Genomic DNA, 21,324 nt, shown 5'->3' on the forward strand with positions numbered 1-21,324 from the left:
ATTTATAGGACTAGCGAGAACTAACACTGAATAGACTACACAGCTAACCAGCACAGAACGACAAATCGTCAGAGGCCTGAAGGTGTGTCATCGCAGTGGTTATTCATGACCGTGGACCAGTTGGTTTGGTGCGTTCTTCTGAGGGTCATGGTCGGAATTCTTTATGGACCAGTTGGTTTGGTGTGTTCTTCTGAGGGTCATGGTCGGAATTCTTGACTGAATAATAAAAAAGCGCATAAATGAGCCTAGGCACCTTAGCAGAGTTATTTTCGTAAAAGACCACCCAGCATCTCTCAGTCGAAGCCATCTTGATGGTACCAATCCGCTTGTCTTGGACAGTCCCTATTTTCTTGTAAGAAAACTATCCTCGGTGGAGACCTTATCACCATCTGCTAGATAAACGGTTTTTCAAGCGCCGAGGTCTTTCAGAAGTTAGTTGGTCGCACTGTATTTCCAAAAATGTGGGCGAGTACAGGGATCTCCTGCAGCCCTAACCTGAAAACTCACAAACAATGCGTTCAAGCTTGATTCGCATTGGTCAGATTCCGGTTGCGTACTTAAAAAGAAAGAAAACTTATTCACCCGTTTTTGTGGGCAAGTAATACATTTCTAAGGAACTCTTGTTGGAGACTTCTGTCATGTTTTGGTGAGGCATCCGTATGACGCACTGCGCCCATGGCCTCCGCACTGAATATTGACTTCGATTTAAACTGAACTAGGCATCCTACCCCAAGGTAACGCGCCCAAAAAGAAGTCCGTGTGGTGTAATCGTTGCGTGTAGATGAATCACTGTTGGCTGCATTTATGGGTTGTCAACGGTAAGCTGATTAATATTGAGATCTTGGTCGTAGTTCTTCCGATAATTGCCGCTGTCGAGTTTGTGTTTTCTGATGGGCAATCCTCGGGTTACACAGGTTTTATTTGGAAAGGAGCTACGAAAGTCCATTTGAGTCCACACATACAGGCAATTCCAAACGATGACATAAGTCATTCAGGTATTCCTCGATGTTAAATGTGCAGTGTTATCAGGTGAAATTTGTGAGATTCGCGTTTATGACTCTGAAGGAGGCACCTCCAAATTCTCCGCCCGAATCACAGACCGTAAGAATGGATTTGCCAACATACTGCTCGATAAAAATGCACAAGAAACCCTACAAACCGCATCAACCTTGGTGCTGCAGCTAGAAGCTTTTGACTGCGACGCGCCTCCCCATGTTTCTGAAAGGTATGTTAAATTGTTTACGCTGGCTTGCGCACTTACTTGTGTCAGATATACTACTATGTTGGCTAATCAAATCACCATTTCCTCATTGATTTAGTTGAAAAAGCAATTTTGTCCCGTTTTCTTGAAGAATGTCTGATATGCACCGACCGTTATTTAGTTTTGAAATGACCTGGAAACTAGTTCGAGTGGAAGCATTGGATAAATCGCTCATCTGCTCCTGGTAAAGCAACAATTGCCCCTGCACAATACTTTTATAAGCACCGTCCTTAAGGAGTGGCAACTATCTCAGCAGAAAATCTTAAAACGACTCGTCTAGAAAAAGTCGCGATAAATATTCTTAGCGTAAAACATACTTGGTAAAAGTACATGGTTCAGCATTTTCCACTTCCACAAAGGGGACTCTTTGAGAATAAGATTCGGTAATAAGAAGCTCCCAAAGGATAATGCAGCTAACAATCAGCCCTAGGAAGGATTCTAATTTTAGCGCTTAGTTTTGCAAAGTGAGCAGCCCTTGACGGAGGTCGATCGTGTTGCAGAAATGCAGAAAACGAACAATAAAGGAGTCCGAATATCTAGTTAGGTATGCCACAAGAGTACGCACAAATGTAGCCTGAGGCACATAATGAGGGAATAGTGCCAGCTCTGAAGAGGCACCAGGATGAAGACGGGAATCTTCGAAGTTAATGCTTTACGAAAATGCCGGCTGCCACCACCACCATGCTCGCCCTTTACAAGCGCATTCTTTCAAATGTAGCCGAGTGCGCGTGGCTGTAAGAACGAGTCAAAATGAACCATGTCAGATCTGGAATGTGAATTCGAAACTGTAGTGCTATGGCTTTCAGTGCATGCACAGCGACTCATTTTTGAATCGTGTTGGGCCTGAACCCGGTTTACAGGGAAAGAAGCACAGGAATAAGGTTTATATAAAAGTCTTTTCTAGGATCTAGGTTCAACGATGCAACAAAAGTTAGAGAAATTTAATCAAAATGTAAAAACTACATCAGGTGAACGGAAAAGCCGGTCATTTAGGGTTACTTGGCAGATATGAAGGAATTCAAGTTTTTGTGAGCCAGTGGATCCGTCACTTATAGAGGCGCGTTCAAGTAAAAAGCACACGTTCAATTTCATTGTTGTCACAATTTAATCTTGGAGTACAACTTGAGAGTCATCAACTATCTTCCCCTGTTGATGGCTATCAGATATATCGTTTGACAGAATAAGTGTAATTTGGAATAACCACTGGAAGCGGATAAAAAGCATAGACTTGCAAACGTAAAGCTAAAAGTAGTATGAGGAGACTCTGAGCAGACCGATGTTAGAACACAAATGAGTGTATGACTAATCTGTCAAGATGAACCAATTAATTGGGTATATATATATAATACTTTCGGTATGACGAGGCGTTAAGTTTACCGGGGAAGCAATGTATGAATAGTGAACCAATGACGGTAGAGTCCTAACTGCTTCAGAACCTGTGTGAATATGGAGGGTTTGCGGAGTTAAAATAGTTTTCTAGTGAACAAAGATCCTGGTTGAGCAGAATGTCAGTAATCTAACAAAAACTCCGACAGAATAAGCTTTGAGATAATAAAAATTTGTGTAATATGCAGTTTCCCTTGTCCATCTTATGGCAGAAAATACGTTGATTCTAAATTAAGTTTGTTTAATGTTTTAGTTAGAGAAGATTTTGGGCATTTGTATTCGGTTGCTGAATCAATGGAAATCGGATTGTTAGTTTGGGCACAAACTACTACTACTACTTATTTACCTGCTTTCTCTGTGGAATGTGAAAAAATAACTATTCAAGTGCCTGTAATGAGTCAGGCACTAGTGAATTCTTATAAGCAAGGTGCTGGAGATATTTCAGTTTGTTGTTCGATAGAGTTCCTAGCCCTTTTTACATCTATTAACTATGAAAAATTTGGAAAACTCTTCATGTTTTGAGTTGTATTCTAGTTCAGGGTCTGCTGAAGGCAAACAGTAAAATTCCGCATGTCACCAAAGGAGAAGAGTTGTTTAAACAAATACGCAACACTGCCACAAAAACCATAAAAAAACACGGTCAATCATTGAAATAGGATATAGTAATTTGACAAAAATCCTCAAACTTTACAAAATAAATGTTGCTTATCGACTTAAGTAAGCAGCACGCAGACCGAGCCTTCTGAAGTGAGTCAGTTGAGTCCAATGGAATCATAAACTAAGCGCTTTGGACATTTGATTGATTATTTTACGGTCTTTTGCACCAGCAGGATAGAACCTTAGTCCGATATCACGTCTTAAAATCTCAATTCGAAACAACAGCAGATCCAAAATTCCTCCATTTTATGCCGTCACGCTGGTAAATTCAAGATTGTCTGTGACTTATTCTTTTCATGGTTGACGGTGGTTTAAAAGTTCAGCACAATCCAACAGATTTTTTGTGTCACTTTTTGTTTATGCATCCAGAAATGACAGGGTTCCGGCGACTGGTCATCAATATTGCTGTTATTTGTAAAATGAAGTACAAGACTATGCCTTCATTTGCTGTACATCTAATCAAAATAAGTTGTAATTGGGGATACTGTGCCGGAAGTTTTGGCTTCCATAGAATCTTAACTAAAAAATACCCATATTGGTAAATATCAAGATTAAAACGATTTTTTTAAGATTTCTCTCGTAAATACCTTAGATTGTGTGCTAACAGTGTAGAAAAATTTATTTCCAGTGGCATGACAGAGACGGCTCAAAAATTTTCACTGTTGACTTCCTTTTTGAAGAGTCCTGAGTCTCAGAGTGTTAGCTTATGGTCGTTTACAGATTAAGGCAGTGGAAGTTTTAACTCGGCTGAACACCTACTTTAAGTAAAAATGTAACATTTATTCACTTTTTCACCTTCTTTTATCAGTTTGGGTTTATTAGTGGCTAATAGTTTGGTCCTCTATGTTTATGGGGACGTCGATGTGTTGGCGAACAAATTAACAACAATCTGATCAACTGCCAGTAAAGTTCTGGATAATAGGTTTTAGATGAAGCATTCAGCTCTTCTATGTCCTTTTAACTTCAAAACGCTTTTGACGTTTGGGCGTAACATAATCATTTATCAGATTTGCGCGAGTTTCAGTTCGTTGCTTGTCCACAAGTTCATTCGAAATGGTTGTTTGAGCATATCTTTCCCCTAACCAAAGGATATGGGCCTACTAGGTCTATCCATAACACCATCCCTGCTTCTTTAGCTTGGATTTGTCCGCACTTTTCTAACTAGTGGATACAATCACCCCGGTAGTCGACTTTGGAGCTTCTGATTTTCCAGCGCGCAACTATTTAAGGTCCCGAAACTCTGGCAAAACCGTTGATTATTATTTGAATCCATTAAGCTGTTCCTCAGGATAACCCTTCCACCGCGGAGTGAAGGTATTTTATGGCCTCATGGCCTGTTTTGTCTTTCTGCGGAAGTTGCGTATGCCATCAGCCAGTGCCAGTGTGCCGCCAGCTTAAACGTCAAAGTTCACATCACCGAGCTTTGAACGTTGCAACTTCTTTTAAACCAGAGCGCAAGCAGACGGCAATTTTGTTGCTTTAAACGCTTTAAATGCCCAGTTATCTGGTTTCATGAAAGTCTTCTATTGAACTGTGTTCTCAAGCAGACGGCAATTTTGTTACGGACTGTCAAGAAGAGCTAGCGCTTTAAATGCCCAGTTATCTGGCTTCATGAAAGTCTTCTATTGAACTGTGTTCAAAAGTGCTCAAAAGGCACTGTAGAAGATACCTCCTAGGAATACTTGCATGTTACACTTCTCTTTTTTAATTAAATGTTGTTTATGCAGCGTGTGACAAGAGAGTGGCTTGCTTGCTTGAGTTGGCCACCTTATTAATATGGCGTTTCAGCATTGAATATCATGTCAAAGCACTTACAAAATGCGGTAATTCAAGGCCATCAATTGTGCTGTGTTGTCGGTATTGTTCTAAATAACATAAGTCTAAGTACACTAGCCTTGTGGTTTTCATCTCATGGCTTTGTGCATTACTTACTCGATTACCACGTGGATTCCCGGAACATCCAGATGTAAGCATGAGCTATTTTTCTCTCAATTATCCACGTTGGTTTAAGCTTGGATTTTACGGAGCCTTGAGGCCACTTGAAACTAAACCGTTTGGTAATCTGGCATTTGTTAGAAGATTTTTTGTATTTACCCACAGAACGAGTTGAACAATGAACTTGTAGATAACCTAACCTTCGATGAAGGGGTAATCAATAATTTTCTGTTTTTTATATATTACTCCGATATTCGTGAATGAATTATAATGATGCACGACATATAAGTAACCGTAACGGTAGCTTCATGGAATCTCACATGAAGTTTTGGGGCAAAATTACAAAACCTGGTGCTACATTTAAATAATTTGATTCTTGAATATATACCTAAGTATAAATGATGTGGGAGAAAATTCGGACTTTAGGAATCTGCAATCCTGGGGTTGCCAAATGAGTTACAACTAACACCCCCAGCTCGCAGATTTACACCCTAAATCTTTATTAAATTGCTACGACAACGGCCAATGGTTCAACACTTGCTTCCTTTAAACGTTACCGGGGAAATATCTGTGATCGATTCAATAGGATGTACTTCAGTTTATCCTTGATCTAGCCCAAATAAACGGTAATCGGCAAGCATCATCGTGCTTTAAGAGCACCACTTACTTATTCAGTTGTCTATAGACTTCTCTCCCCTTTAATTTTTTTATTGAATGAATACTGAGGAAAAGAAGAGATGAGTAAAAGGGGCTTGAATAAGTAGATTGAAAGGTTATCGTGGATGTATATTTATCAATTAGTTCAAGATCATGGAAACCAGAATATTTTATCAACAAGCTTTTACAAATAAAGCCGAAGCGTTTACGGAGTGTCATCAAAATTGTCGCAATTTAAAGCTGTATTCTTTAGAGTTGAAGGCCTAGGTAAGGGACATCAAACTCTCTTAGTAACTGTGGGTAACTGTATTTGTAAACTGATGGCGGGAAGAGTCAGAACAACTACTGACTTCAAACTAGCGTCTCCTGTCTGATTATTTTTTTCTAACACTCATTTTTGCGCGCTTATGTTTCCAATGAGGCAACAGCTATTTATTTTATCGAAGTTTATTGAGCAGTTGCGTTAAAAATTCTGAGAAAACTAATTCTTTTTATTCCGACTAATAAAAAGATTATAATGATTGCTAAAGGTGGTTTTCCGCGCTTTATGCCATTTATAAAAGTGTTTCATAAACTTTTATTGTACTGAAAGGCGCTCTTTAACTAGATGGTTTACCTTATCCTGCCCTAGTTTGGGTCTAGGAATGTTGTTGTTCAGAGCAGTTTGATGGATTGAAATTCCTAAGGCTGAATATATCTGCCGGCTGCTTTTTCGTTACTGATTATTCATTGGTTGGTTGGAACCAGTGTTTGATGTCCATTTTTGGTTCCGCAACTGGTGCTGGTGAATCAGTGTCACGTTGTGTTAAAAACTGGTTGTTTGTAACTCAACAACAATCCTGCCTTATTCAAAGTTAGGAAGCGAAATAGTTGGGCATCTACCAAATAATCTTACAGGGTATTGTGGTATCCACTTCCAAGACCCTGGATTTTTAGCATATGATATTGCATCGATTGAAAATATGTAAAAGCGATTGCATATAATATTGGTGCAGCCAGTAAAGTAGTTTTCCCGGATGAAGTCCACTTGGTTCTTTTTGAGCATGAAAGAGCAAATGAACTTTATGCTAGCAAAATACTTTAGCAACAATTTGCTTGAAAGAGTGGGTGCCGGATTTTCACTTCTGGAGGTAATTATTACATGGGAAATGCTTGTAACTGAATAGAAAGTTAGTAGCACCAGTCGTAATAATGACTGCTGGTTTGTACGCTTAGATGTGCAATTTGCTCGCAAACGTTCCGTGAGCGGTCCAACTGACTTTAGCAGTACATAGTGAAGTAAATTGCGTCGAGGTACAAAATGCGTGATTGCTGCGTGTACATGGGTTGATGTAGGATCTACTCACTTATCTCAGATAAAAAACAGTGGTCAGAGTGCTCGTTGTAAGATTGGGTCGGCCTTTACCTGAGGAATCTTGCGACCTCTAAAAAACACTCAACCAGTGATTACTGTGGTATTGCCGGTCCGTTTGATCAAAGTAAAGTTGAAGCATACCGCCAACATGCAGATTGCCTTTCATGTTCTGTTGAGCAACTTACATCCTAATTAATAATGAAACATAAAAGTCTTTTCAGTATTGTTTAATTTATCTGGCGGCAATGTTTTTTCGGTAATATTATGTCACCCGGTTGAGGATAAATTGGCAGATGAATAAAGTGATGACCAATGAACACTCCGGGGTTTGCGAAATACACTAAGTGACAAACTAGTTTGGTTTCACTGGAAGACTCAGCTGAATGTGCTGCACATTGGCACGATCTTCAAGATATCGTGCTGTACTTTCTCAAAAGACCGCCACACACAATATTGGTTGTTTATTCACCATATTACACACTACTGAACGTACTATTTAATTCTAGTATGACCATTCTAGACCTCTCATGTTGTTTTAGAATTGGTAAAATCATGTGTTTAAAAGCTGTGTAAACCACTTCCGATGGATATTCAGTAGACACTTTTCTGCTACCCCACAAGGCAGCAGTTTTTCCTCGCAATTCAGTTTGTCCTGGGATCTATCATCAACTGCATAACGACCCAACTATTCTAAAACGCTAAATCCCGGCCTATAACGTTCTTTTTGGGTCAAGCTGCACTCAGGTTTGATTAGTCCCGCCATCTTAAAAATTGTGGGTATGAGACAATCTGAGTGGATCTGATGGGATCTGAATATTAGATGTTATCAGTCATGCAGTATCCCGGGTGGTAGCATACCGCTCCAAAACATTTCTCAAAGAACCAACCATTTCTTATGCTTAGAAGATCGGCTATTGAAAGTTCACAAGTTGACGATTACCCGGTCCAAGCACGTTTAAGGGTGTTTTCTTCACAAGAAGCCATCCATGAGGTTCTTTTTTGGCTATTTTGGCAATCCGTCTAGGAATTACAGCATGCGTTGTCATAAAACGATATATTAGAAATTATCTTACTGTTTTTACAGCATGCGTTGTCATAAAACGATATAGATAAAAATTTCACTCCTTTCTCTCCCGTCGGAAATGTAGCGTATATGCACAGGGTAATTAGTGTACCTTAAGCTTCACTGAACAAAACACAGCGCTTGTCATTAATTCTCCATTGGTTAGTCAATGCTTCCTCGACTCTACCGGCATCCTGAGTCGGTAACTCAATATCCTCGAGGAACACAGCGTGTGATGTAAGTGTTTAAAGGACTCTGCATTCCAAACATTGACTCTATCGATTGGCAACCGGTTGTGTAGCACATACCACTCGAGCTTACCCATGTTTCATCACAAACCACGAAGTGCGCACGTGCAAGTGTGCACAAACATGCGCAAGTGAGCTACACAAAACAAAATAGCATTCGTCATCAATTCCCTCATGCAAAACGCCTCTGTAGGCTAAAAAACACTAGCCACCGTGTGTGCTTGTGTCTACAAACGTTGTGTGACTCCAGCCTATGAGCTTACTGGCAAAGCAACATGAAAGGAACGTTAATCCAGAGTTCGTTTGAAATGGTTCCGACTTACCATCACATGTCTCTTGACGGACAGGTTGGAATAAAATCATGCCTTAAATTCAAGATTGTGAACCACTCCAAATTTCCGAGTTTGATATCGGAATAATGGTCTGCAACTCATCCGAACTCTCATCACTCAAGGGAGACCAATGGTTGACTGAAAAAGTCCACACGGTTAAAAGAACTCCTTTTGTTCTGATTTCTGCTGACTGACCACTCGGCAACACTGAGATAAACATGTCACTTCTTCCTAGAAGTAAGGTTGTGCAAACACTGTCAAATAGTTGAAGCTTAGACCACTTTGGAGTTGTGGGGCTTCAAACACTGCATTGGGTACGTACTACTTTGGTGCTTTTCCCCAGCTGCACCTAGAAGCCTATTGGTTGTGTGTTTTCATTATTCAGTGGGCAAACACCATCTCAGCTGTCTTTCAGCCTTCTTGTAAAGGCGCATTATCGGGATGTTCGCGAATAATCATTGTAATAGGCTGTCTGATTTCCAAATCTCTCCGACATTTTGACACGAATGTGGAGGACACGGAATGTAGGCAACGTGGAAGTTACCAAATAGGTTGCCGCATTTTTCTGCTTTAACTCACCGCAAAGAGGATTTACAGATTCATATGTGCCTTACAGAATCAATCAGTTTTTTATTGTACTCAAGCGCAGTTAAATTCCCAATAGTTGAGAATACTTTTTGATTCTGTTGCTTAGATTATTGCGGGGTTTCGGTTCAACAACTTCAGAAAACAAACAGTAAACAAGATAAGCACTTCCGGGAGCCAGTCTAACTGCTTCCTCCACGAACTGGATGTTTTATCGCCTGCAATACCTAATATGGTAAAGCCTGTCCACATTGTCCATACAACACTCATTTGTAGTGATCAAACCTGATTGATCCTGGTATGATTTTGTTGTGGTCCCCAGATGTAAAGCCCCGCTCTTCTGACTGCGTCATGGCGGGTTGCTGTGTCGATCTTTTACCTTATCAAAGATTCATTTTCTTTAAGAGTAGGGATAAGTTAGAGTTTGCAGCTTTAACACTTCTGGATAAATCTTATCGGCTTTTTTAAAGGTTATTGGAGAGAGTCTGTTACTCTTAATCATGAGAGAACTTTCTATCTGTGGATGATTCTTCAATTAGTTTCTTGAACTCGCAGTTCTTTTTGGGCGTTCTGTACATCTGAAGTAAAGCGTTTCGGTATGGCTGAGTAGTTACCTATTGCCATTTCTATAATTATCACTCAAGTATTACCATCAGGCTACAGCAGCCACGGAGGCTATTACTGAATACTATACTCTCTATTCACTTGATGCTGAGTCTCGAACACAGCTGTGGTAGTCTCAATCGAATCACTATATGCCCAGTACTCTTTGACATATCTGTTGGCTACTCAGAATAATGCTTTATCACAAGGACTGCATTCCACACGTTGGTTGATTCATCGATCACTCAGAATGCAATTTGCGGAGCAATGTTCCCATGATTTGCTAGATACTGTATGGCGTACGGCTGCACTTACTGTGCACGACGTCTTTAAGATAATATCTGACGCGCAAACTAATGTCTGAGATTCTTTCCCAGGCTCTACTTTGCGAAGACTTTGGAATGCCTACATAAATTAGAAAATCTCCTTCATCAACTTACCAAATTCTCTGCACGCAGTCGGTAATCTTGTGGTTCCAAATTACGCTCGTTGTCGGTTGGCGTTTTGCCACCGAAATTCCGTCCTGCTAATATTACACTCACAATTCTTTCATTTGCATCTTTCCTTTTCTACCTGTGCTTCATAGTCTTATGGCAATACAAAATCTATATTACCACTGCCGTTGCAAAAGTTGATCTAGCAACAATTAATTGCTGTCCGGAATCTGTTCTAGAGCACAGTGTACATAAATTGTTGCCCTATCAGGTAAAGTTCAAATAAAAAATTTCGACTTTTCGGACAGCTAGTCCTCCTCTTCGGATTGTCCACTGTACAATCTGCTATCTTTAACCATTTAACACCCCAACGGATGATTTTGTGACCATTCGTTTCGGACCAGTGGCACTTATCCTGTTTGTTTTCATTGCAATGTGTCTTCGGCTAAATGAAGTTTTGTATTGATTTTGGATTATCACCGAACAGCCTTCTAACTATTTTACGAACAACATGGTAAATGTCTCTCTTACATGAAAGAAACAGAGTGTAATTTTAGCATCGGTTTATCACTTTAACCCTCGTATAAAAGTTACGTTCATAACAATATGTTCTCACATAAATGCATAATTCTCGTTTTTTTTCTTTTCTTCAGAGTTCCTCTCATAATACATGTTATCAAACAGGAAGGACCAGTCTTCGATCAGCCCAGTTACATGTTCACGGTCAGCCAGCAAAGTTACAAAGGTACAGTAGTGGGCACTGTACAGGCTATCCAACAACTCAAAGAGAATGAAGATGCTGTGGCCTCTGCAATATGTAGCTATCAAATCCAACCGTTGGAGGCCCCATTTTCTATCGATCGTTATGGTAAGTCGCTTTTAGTCATTCTCAAATGGTCAGAATTGCCATCTACCGCCATCTACCGGAATATACCAGTAGCACGGCTCACTAAATCTTAGGGGTACGTGGGGTGAATAGTTTGTCCTCCAGTGCCACAAAATCATACAATAATTAAGAAGCTCTAAAAATTAAAAATCGGCTAAGATTGTGGGACACTTGTTGCACGTTTATTCAGCACGACAGTAGGCTGGAAAGCACGTGCAAGTTTGCACAAACATGCGCAAGTGAGCTACACAAAACAAAATAGCATTCGTCATCAATTCCCTCATGCAAAACGCCTCTGTAGGCTAAAAAACACTAGCCACCGTGTGTGCTTGTGTCTACAAACGTTGTGTGACACCAGCCTATGAGCTTACTGGCAAAGCAACATGAAAGGAACGTTAATCCAGAGTTCGTTTGAAATGGTTCCGACTTACCATCACATGTCTCTTGACGGACAGGTTGGAATAAAATCATGCCTTAAATTCAAGATTGTGAACCACTCCAAATTTCCGAGTTTGATATCGGAATAATGGTCTGCAACTCATCCGAACTCTCATCACTCAAGGGAGACCAATGGTTGACTGAAAAAGTCCACACGGTTAAAAGAACTGCTTTTGTTCTGATTTCTGCTGACTGACCACTCGGCAACACTGAGGTAAACATGTCACTTCTTCCTAGAAGTAAGGTTGTGCAAACACTGTCAAATAGTTGAAGCTTAGACCACTTTGGAGTTGTGGGGCTTCAAACACTGTATTGGGTACGTATTACTTTGGTGCTTTTCCCCAGCTGCACATAAGAGCCTATTGGTTGTGTGTTTTCATTATTCAGTGGGCAAACACCATCTCAGCTGTCTTTCAGCCTTCTTGTAAAGGCGCATTATCGGGATGTTCGCGAATAATCATTGTAATAGGCTGTCTGATTTCCAAATCTCTCCGACATTTTGATACAAATGTGGAGGACACGGAATGTAGGCAACGTGGAAGTTACCAAATAGGTTGCCGCATTTTTCTGCTTTAACTCACCGTAAAGAGGATTTACAGATTCATATGTGCCTTACAGAATCAATCAGTTTTTTATTGTACTCAAGCGCAGGTAAATTCCCAATAGTTGAGAATACTTTTTGATTCTGTTGCTTAGATTATTGCGGGGTTTCGGTTCAACAACTTCAGAAAACAAACAGTAAACAAGATAAGCACTTCCGGGAGCCAGTCTAACTGCTTCCTCCACGAACTGGATGTTTTATCGGCTGCAATACCTAATATGGTAAAGCCTGTCCACATTGTCCATACAACACTCATTTGTAGTGATCAAACCTGATTGATCCTGGTATGATTTTGTTGTGGTCCCCAGATGTAAAGCCCCGCTCTTCTGACTGCGTCATGGCGGGTTGCTGTGTCGATCTTTTACCTTATCAAAGATTCATTTTCTTTAAGAGTAGGGATAAGTTAGAGTTTGCAGCTTTAACACTTCTGGATAAATCTTATCGGCTTTTTTAAAGGTTATTGGAGAGAGTCTGTTACTCTTAATCATGAGAGAACTTTCTATCTGTGGATGATTCTTCAATTAGTTTCTTGAACTCGCAGTTCTTTTTGGGCGTTCTGTACATCTGAAGTAAAGCGTTTCGGTATGGCTGAGTAGTTACCTATTGCCATTTCTATAATTATCACTCAAGTATTACCATCAGGCTACAGCAGCCACGGAGGCTATTACTGAATACTATACTCTCTATTCACTTGATGCTGAGTCTCGAACACAGCTGTGGTAGTCTCAATCGAATCACTATATGCCCAGTACTCTTTGACATATCTGTTGCTACTCAGAATGAATGCTTCATCACAAGGACTGCATTCCACACGTTGGTCGATTCATCGATCACTCAGAATGCAATTTGCGGAGCAATGTTCACATGATATGCTAGATACTGTATAGCGTACGGCTGCACTTACTGTGCACGACGTCTTTAAGGTAAAATCTGACGCGCAAACTAATGTCTGAGATTCTTTCCCAGGCTCTACTTTGCGAAGACTTTGGAATGCCTACATAAATTAGAAAATCTCCTTCATCAACTTACCAAATTCTCTGCACGCAGTCGGTAATCTTGTGGTTCCAAATTACGCTCGTTGTCGGTTGGCGTTTTGCCACCGAAATTCCGTCCTGCTAATATTACACTCACAATTCTTTCATTTGCATCTTTCCTTTTCTACCCTTCATAGTCTTATGGCAATACAAAATCTATATTACCACTGCCGTTGCAAAAGTTGATCTAGCAACAATTAATTGCTGTCCGGAATCTGTTCTAGAGCACAGTGTACATAAATTGTTGCCCTATCAGGTAAAGTTCAAATAAAAAATTTCGACTTTTCGGACAGCTAGTCCTCCTCTTCGGATTGTCCACTGTACAATCTGCTATCTTTAACCAATTAACACCCCAACAGATGATTTTGTGACCATTCGTTTCGAACCAGTGGCACTTATCCTGTTTGTTTTCATTGCAATGTGTCTTCGGCTAAATGAAGTTTTGTATTGATTTTGGATTATCACCGAACAGCCTTCTAACTATTTTACGAACAACATGGTAAATGTCTCTCTTACATGAAAGAAACAGAGTGTAATTTTAGCATCGGTTTATCACTTTAACCCTCGTATAAAAGTTACGTTCATAACAATATGTTCTCACATAAATGCATAATTCTCGTTTTTTTTCTTTTCTTCAGAGTTCCTCTCATAATACATGTTATCAAACAGGAAGGACCAGTCTTCGATCAGCCCAGTTACATGTTCACGGTCAGCCAGCAAAGTTACAAAGGTACAGTAGTGGGCACTGTACAGGCTATCCAACAACTCAAAGAGAATGAAGATGCTGTGGCCTCTGCAATATGTAGCTATCAAATCCAACCGTTGGAGGCCCCATTTTCTATCGATCGTTATGGTAAGTCGCTTTTAGTCATTCTCAAATGGTCAGAATTGCCATCTACCGCCATCTACCGGAATATACCAGTAGCACGGCTCACTAAATCTTAGGGGTACGTGGGGTGAATAGTTTGTCCTCCAGTGCCACAAAATCATACAATAATTAAGAAGCTCTAAAAATTAAAAATCGGCTAAGATTGTGGGACACTTGTTGCACGTTTATTCAGCACGACAGTAGGCTGGAAAGTTAACCAATTAGGCTATTTCAAGAGATACATACCGAATAGTTGAGCTAGAAGAGCAAAAAATTAAAATTTCATAACAACAAAACCTGAGTAGGTTGGTTACAAAACCGAACTTTTTGTCATGGCTGATTTGCTTCATGAAAAGTGCGAATGGGCCGGAAAGCGATAAAAGCACTGTTAGTCATTCTTTGAAGATAGAGATTACCTTCAATTAACTGATGATTTTCAAAGATTTTTGTCAACAAAGCAGACACCTACCAGAGTAAGCAGCTTGGGAAGACCATAAAGTGTGGGGTTAACCGGGATTTCATCCCTAATTAGGTGTATAGAAAAATACAATCTAAATGTAAACTTTTCACCACAGAACTGCAATTGTAGATGCACTGTAACTTTCTATACAGCCTACTAGAGCAAGGTGGTGAAGTTTTTTCCCCGGAAAGTAAGCTTCAGACATTCATTGCCCCCGCTTTCGCGTGAGTGAGACGCATTAGGGAGTCTGCGCACTGATTGTCGGTTCTTATCGCCTTGTTTTTTGAAAAATTGCAGTTTTTGCATCACAGGTCAGACCAGTGAAAAAACCATAGAGCCAGGCTATTTTTGATGAAGATAATTTTAACTGTGCTAGTGAAAACAATGTTATTCACTCGGTAAATATGTATTAGTTATGCACTTTTTATCCTATATTTCGGCTTATTCACTTCCATTTCGTTTTGAAGTTGTAGCAAAAAGGTTTTCATGCGTGTAAAGCTATATCACGGACCGGATTTCACTCTTCCACGAAAAACTCGATGCGGTTACTAGATGGTGTACTTGCAGCATTTGTTGCGCAGGTCGCTTAAGGTGGTACATTTAGGTGCAACCTCTCCGGAAGTAGGTAAAGGGCTTTAGGGACCGGATAGAGTTTTTTCTTTGGTTTTAGGAAATTTGCCTTTTTGGTATAAAAGTGCACTGGAAGTTACAGCGACACCAGGTTTATCTTGTACAGTCTTTTAATAAAACTATGCTGTCCCTCATGGTTATGTAAACTGACTGTCAGTCCGTACAAATCGGAATATGTGGCCTTTAAATTAATCACCGAAAAATGGAAAGTAGATTTGTCTTCCAGCTGCGAGGGAAGGTGATTCAGGGTGCATTACGTTCTTTGCTAGCAATCACTATAAATTTGACAAGTAACTGACGCTCATGGCGTTTGTGCTGTATGGTGTTATCCAGACCACTCGCGTTAGATCTTAGTTGGTGCCGGCACATTAAAAGCCATTACTAGGTCCATTTCCCACCAAACAGTTCGCTCTCCTTACATCATGGGTTGGTAAAAATTAATCTCTTTTTTGGGTGCACGGTGATGATCTTCAGTGACAGTCGCTCTGACTGTGATAATAACCCGCAAGTTGAATGTCTGACCATCTACTGATTTCCATTTGGTACCATTCCTTTTCACATACCACCCGGGCTCGTAAATGACGCCACTGTTTTAACGCACGCAAGGGTGTACACGAAAACACCTCGTCACACACCACCGTTCCAACTGGTGCACTGCCGGCTGACCTTTGGATTGTAGGTCAGTGTCAACTAAGGCCACACTAAAGTTACCTTAGTTGAAATGCTCTTTAAAGCAGATATTTCGATATCGATGATAATTCATAAATACATTTTTTGTTACCTGTGTGATCCATCCAATTATAATCCTGAGATTAGTACCACACTAACCTCAATCGAAAACTATGTTCAATGTGAGCTTGAGCCGGTTTGCCTCAGAGCATTTCAACATACGCTCCTAACACTTTTGAATACAGTGTCCCAGAGGGAAAAGGTTTTAACCTCATGTGATGAGTCCAGCAGATAACGCTCGTCGCACTCTGTTTTTCAGGTAACGAAAACGGCTGTTATCAAAAACCCATATTCAAGGTTTGATAAGAGTGCATCTCAAGAAGTTGTCATTCTTAAACGCTTTTTCTGCCATTTAACAACCAGTAAATACGTTCTCTCGAAAATGGATTATTCAGTCTGCTTTTTGTCTAAATGTGGGATGCTACTTGTGCCCTGTGCACCATTCTCTCTCCAATTCCTTCGAGTGCTCTTTTTATAGCCAAAAGTGTGTTGTATTTCACCTTGAATTCCTGTTTCGGTGCTATTCACGTTCTTGAGTAGATGGATAGGGATCTGATAATTATTCCTGAGGTTTAGTTAGCCTAAGTTTGGTGTCCCGGTAATATCTGTCGCAGCATAGCCATAAACCGAAGGTGAGATGGCTCAGTGGTTAGAGCGCTTATTTACTGACAGAAAGGTGCGTGGTTCGAACCTGACCTCTGCTTCTCAACTTCCCCTGTTTTGGCTTGAGCAAGCTGGAACTATCCCAACCATCGTGCTTCCTTCGGGTTGCATGGCAGCTGGGCATAAAGAGGGTTCTAAAGCCTAAAGTTTATTTAGTTTCAGTCCTTTCGAAGGATGTAAACGAAAGGAATAAAAATTTTACGTTGCTTTCATTTACTTAAAGATAAATTTATGCCGGATTTTTCTCCTTTTGTTTGTAGGAAAATCGTCGTTTAAGCAGTTCATCTAACACATCCCTAAGCTTGGCCAAATTTACTGTCGAACACTGTAGAAACTATGTCGTTCTCGCCAACCAGGTTCTTTAGTGTTTAAAGTTTATTGTGTATCAAACAGTTTACCTCTTTGGTGTTGAAATTTGGCTACAAAATACTGATGTCTAGGGGGTGTGTTTCGTTTTAACAGCCGTTGGCTGTCAAGCCATTACTGAACCCCAACACTGACATAATAGATGCAACTCCAAAACGATAAATAAATAGCCTCCTGTTATGAAATAATAACCGAAGTTTACCAGTAGATCTATTATCTGGCGTCTGTACACTTTATGCAAGTTCCAACGGCAATTTCTTCTGTAGATTAGAAGTGGGAGTTATCCTGAAGTTATCTGAAGTATCCGCGGATCAAGATCCGATGCCGATATTCCGCTTCGGTGTTTTGCTTCTTAAATCTAACATTGCGCTTCAGCTCGTGATGACAAATGAGCAGAATACTTCGATTTTTCGCACAGCGTCCGCAGTTTCACCTAGAGTAGGAAGCTTTAAGATTTGTATTTCTGTTGTATTTTGACACAAGGGATGATTGAGTGTAGGTCACCATCAGCCCAACATATTGCTAAACTCTTCTCAGTTGCCATTAAGGATGCTTCGTTGTTTCGATTTTACATTGATTCCTGTCTGAAGCTATCCTTCGCTAACTGTGTAAGTAAACTGTATTGGAATTAGGAAATCAGGTAACAGCTTAACCAATCCATGCCGATAGATTAAATCGAAGTAATCTCCATAACACTATTCACTTAGTCTCCAAATATTTCAGATCCGTCGGTTGATCTTGTTTAGTCAAGAATGTGTCTTATTTTGGAAAACGGTATCTTAGCAACGGTACCCTGTGTGATGATTGAACAATGTCCTGATTTAGCCGAGCAATACGCGTTTGCGTAAGATGAAACGAAACACACACATAGATAACCCACGGGTCGATGTGGGCTGACAAAACTGTAACCGACACTGTCAGTTGCGGAGCTGCTCAACTAAACACATCCTGGGATAAGATGAACAGCTAGATGCTGCGCTTTGGCATGGCCAAATATTGATATTTCATCTACGTTCTGTCTGGCAAGTGTTTTCACAGTTGAAATCCAGAATCTCTTACAATGAGACCAGGCAAGGCTAATTGAATCAGACAAAGTATTCGTGCATCGAAGACAGTTATTTGGATGGTTAACATATTTTTTTTGCATGCACCTGTGTGATCCGAGAGAAAGTCAAGTCTGGTACCGTTTTGTAACATCAATGGAATACTTGGGAAACTGGTCGTGAACTGGAAAACATAAGTTTTGAACACGTTACCCTTTCGCCAGCTAATTGTTTGGGAAACTGGTCGTGAACACGTTACCCTTTCGCCAGCTAATTGCAATCCAATCAACTCCAATCAACTAACACTTTTTGCTTATCTTGGCATTATTTTTCTAGAAATCCCACACTAACATTTACAGTTCTGTTTTGAAGCTCCTTTATTTCCTCCACATTACAGTGGCTTTATCTCCAGTCAGTTGCAACTAAGATTAACCGGAGTTGACTAGACACATTCGCAGCCTGGATGCATCCAAACTTAGACTTTAAAAGTTCAGTGTATAAGCAGTCGTACTTCGTTGGCTTGTTTAAATGTGACTCAGATGTTGACCAGTAAATGTTCGGTGGTGGTCAAATGATCATCCTCCGTAGCCTTTCCATCAGATTGCAGAACGAATGCATGTAACAAGTAACATGAATTCGACGAGCACCTTCAACGGTGGCGTAGTTGTGGGTTTTGACCCCGAAACGATGTGGAATATCCTCATTTTGAATATACGTCCGCATATTATGGCCTCTTAGTTGTCAAAATGTTAGGTGCGACGCCAAACTGGATCACCCAAATATCAGTTAACCCATTTCTCCTTTGGCATAAGGGCGGTACTTTGCCTTTTATTCAACTATGTCAAGGATCGTTGCAACTAATCAAAATGAATAGATCTGGTCAGCCGTCAGGCGATGCAGCTCACTTTTTTCCAGGGAAGATAGGCTATTGACAATAGGTCTGACAAATCACAAAAGTATTATCACTGAGTAAATAACTGCAGTTTCAAACCTTGCATGAACTACAAAATGTTTATTTTTTTAAAAAGTTCTCAATCCCAAAACCCCTTGTGGTCTTGTAGACTGACATTAAGCCAAGCATCAAACCGGCCATTCATGAACATCACGTAGAAACCCAAAAAGTTTGGTAAGACTAACCTTGACCAGAAGAACCATTTAAATCAGGAGGGTATATTCACATAAAGGTCCCAAAGTTAGGTAAGGTAGCCACTGATTTTTCATCCCAGTTTCTCATTTTAAAGACGCGTCGTTTTCTCCGTCAGACGATATAGAGTATTTTTACATCCAGGACAATGAGTTTTCTATCAGAGTTCTTTTTATTGAGCTGACAGCTGACAAATTGGGACGGCGCAAAAGTGGTTTGAAATGGACTGATCCAGTTTTCGGAAAATCTACCATTTTCCAGCAGATAACTGGACAAAATGTAGGCCAATAAACTAATTAGGTTTTCTTCCGGTAAGGTGGAGTGTGGAGTTGCAACAGTAAATGTGAAGAACAGTTCCTTTGAGATAAGCGAGATTAGCTACTACCGAATTTTCGCAAGGAACGAAGATTAAGCAGACTTTGAACGTAATCCGTTTGCAGCTTTTGAGTGACACAAAGTAGAGTTCTAAACGTTAATTTAAGTTTAAAAGTTCTGTACGGCTAAAATTTTGTCGTGTTATCTGTCTTGGAGTATCCTGATCATGTTTAATAACTGCTTGTTTTTGGTTAGTTTTAAGAACGAAAGTATTGGTAAACGACAGCACTTGGCAAAAGAAAACTCCGAGGTTTGAGTCTGACCAGAGTGGGCCGTGGCACCGGAGTTGGAATTCTATTCTGCTTTTTTACATCCAAGTTTCCAGCAATCCTAATACCGTAATGCACTAGTCCCAAAGCGCTGTATTTTATTATGATTATTGTTATCCATCTATATGCGCATACTTCCAGAGCGAGTGCAGAAAGTAATTTGTCGTTAGCCACTATCTGGGGTGCGTAAAAATCCTGGGAGATACCTTCACCCCACCCCAGAAACCGGGAGCTTAGATTTTACTACTGGTTTTTCTTGGCGATTTTATTATTTTTGATACAGAAGAAAAGGCAATAGCATATTTCTATTTTACTTGTCGTAAACTCTTACCGATTTCTTCAAACGAACGCCTTTTGTTTGAACCACTCAGACAACACTTTTTACAGGAATCTCGCACTGCTAGCAATGGCGGAAATTTATATAGTTATAGGAAGAACATCACCAGTCTACACACCTACATCTCTAAGTACATCTTAAAAATTTTTTCCATAGAGGAAAATGTTGTTAGCTCAGGTAGCGTAGATGGTCGTTGGCTTGTTCGCTGAGCTGGGCAATTTGATTGCAAACATGTCATCACTAATCAAGTTGACATCATCCGTGCGTTATTGGAGAGCGTAGTGGTGCGTAGCGGTGGGTTGGAGGTTGTGCCAACCACTGAACGTTTGCTCGGCTCAGCGAACAAGCCAACGATCACCTTATAACGTTATAATTTTGCTAGCAAACTCGTATTGAGGTTTATAATCTTGGCTGTCTTAGCCAGCCCCAAGTGAATTCGTGATACTGTCTCCTAGAGACAAACCTGATTGCGAAATAAGACTAGCATACATTGCTTGTTCTGCAAAATCTCATTGAAGCTCCCTAGAAAGTGCTAAATGCAAGGGATATGCATTCGTGAATAAAGTACATATTAAACAAGCTGGGTTCCAATAAATGACCTGTGTGCTTTGAATTCAGACATCTAGAACAAAATAATTGAATAATTTAGCACTTGCGAATAATTCTTTGCATTTGAAGCATAAGGCTACAAACGTATGGAAATCTGTCATCTTTAAGCCAAAATGAGCGAACGAACAAAGTAATTTGTGTAAACGAAATAAAACATATACCTTTGTCGTTATTCGAACTCATAGGATTCTTTACCGAAACTCTTAAATTTCGGCTGAAATCACTGTTTTCTCTGTTGGTAATGTTTTGGAATATTGGTAGACCGAAACTCTTTCGGCTGAAATCACTGTTTTCTCTGTTGGTAATGCTTTGGAATATTGGTAGCTCGGGTGTATTGGTTGATAATTGATCTGATCA

At 40.2% G+C, this 21,324-nt stretch overlaps 1 protein-coding gene across 1 annotated transcript; it reads left to right on the forward strand.

The window, feature by feature from the left end:
* Positions 1 to 722: 722 nt before the first annotated feature.
* On the forward strand, positions 723 to 14,326 carry T265_13465 (hypothetical protein; the record flags this gene model as incomplete). The annotated part of the gene is made up of 4 exons (XM_009169014.1): positions 723 to 818; positions 915 to 1,225; positions 11,169 to 11,383; positions 14,115 to 14,326. Coding segments are annotated over 2 exons (366 nt in total), but the record flags the coding sequence as incomplete, so codon positions are not given.
* Positions 14,327 to 21,324: the final 6,998 nt, after the last annotated feature.

The sequence above is a fragment of the Opisthorchis viverrini genome (genome assembly GCF_000715545.1).
Source record: "Opisthorchis viverrini unplaced genomic scaffold opera_v5_69, whole genome shotgun sequence".
In the NCBI taxonomy this organism is placed as follows: domain Eukaryota; kingdom Metazoa; phylum Platyhelminthes; class Trematoda; order Opisthorchiida; family Opisthorchiidae; genus Opisthorchis; species Opisthorchis viverrini.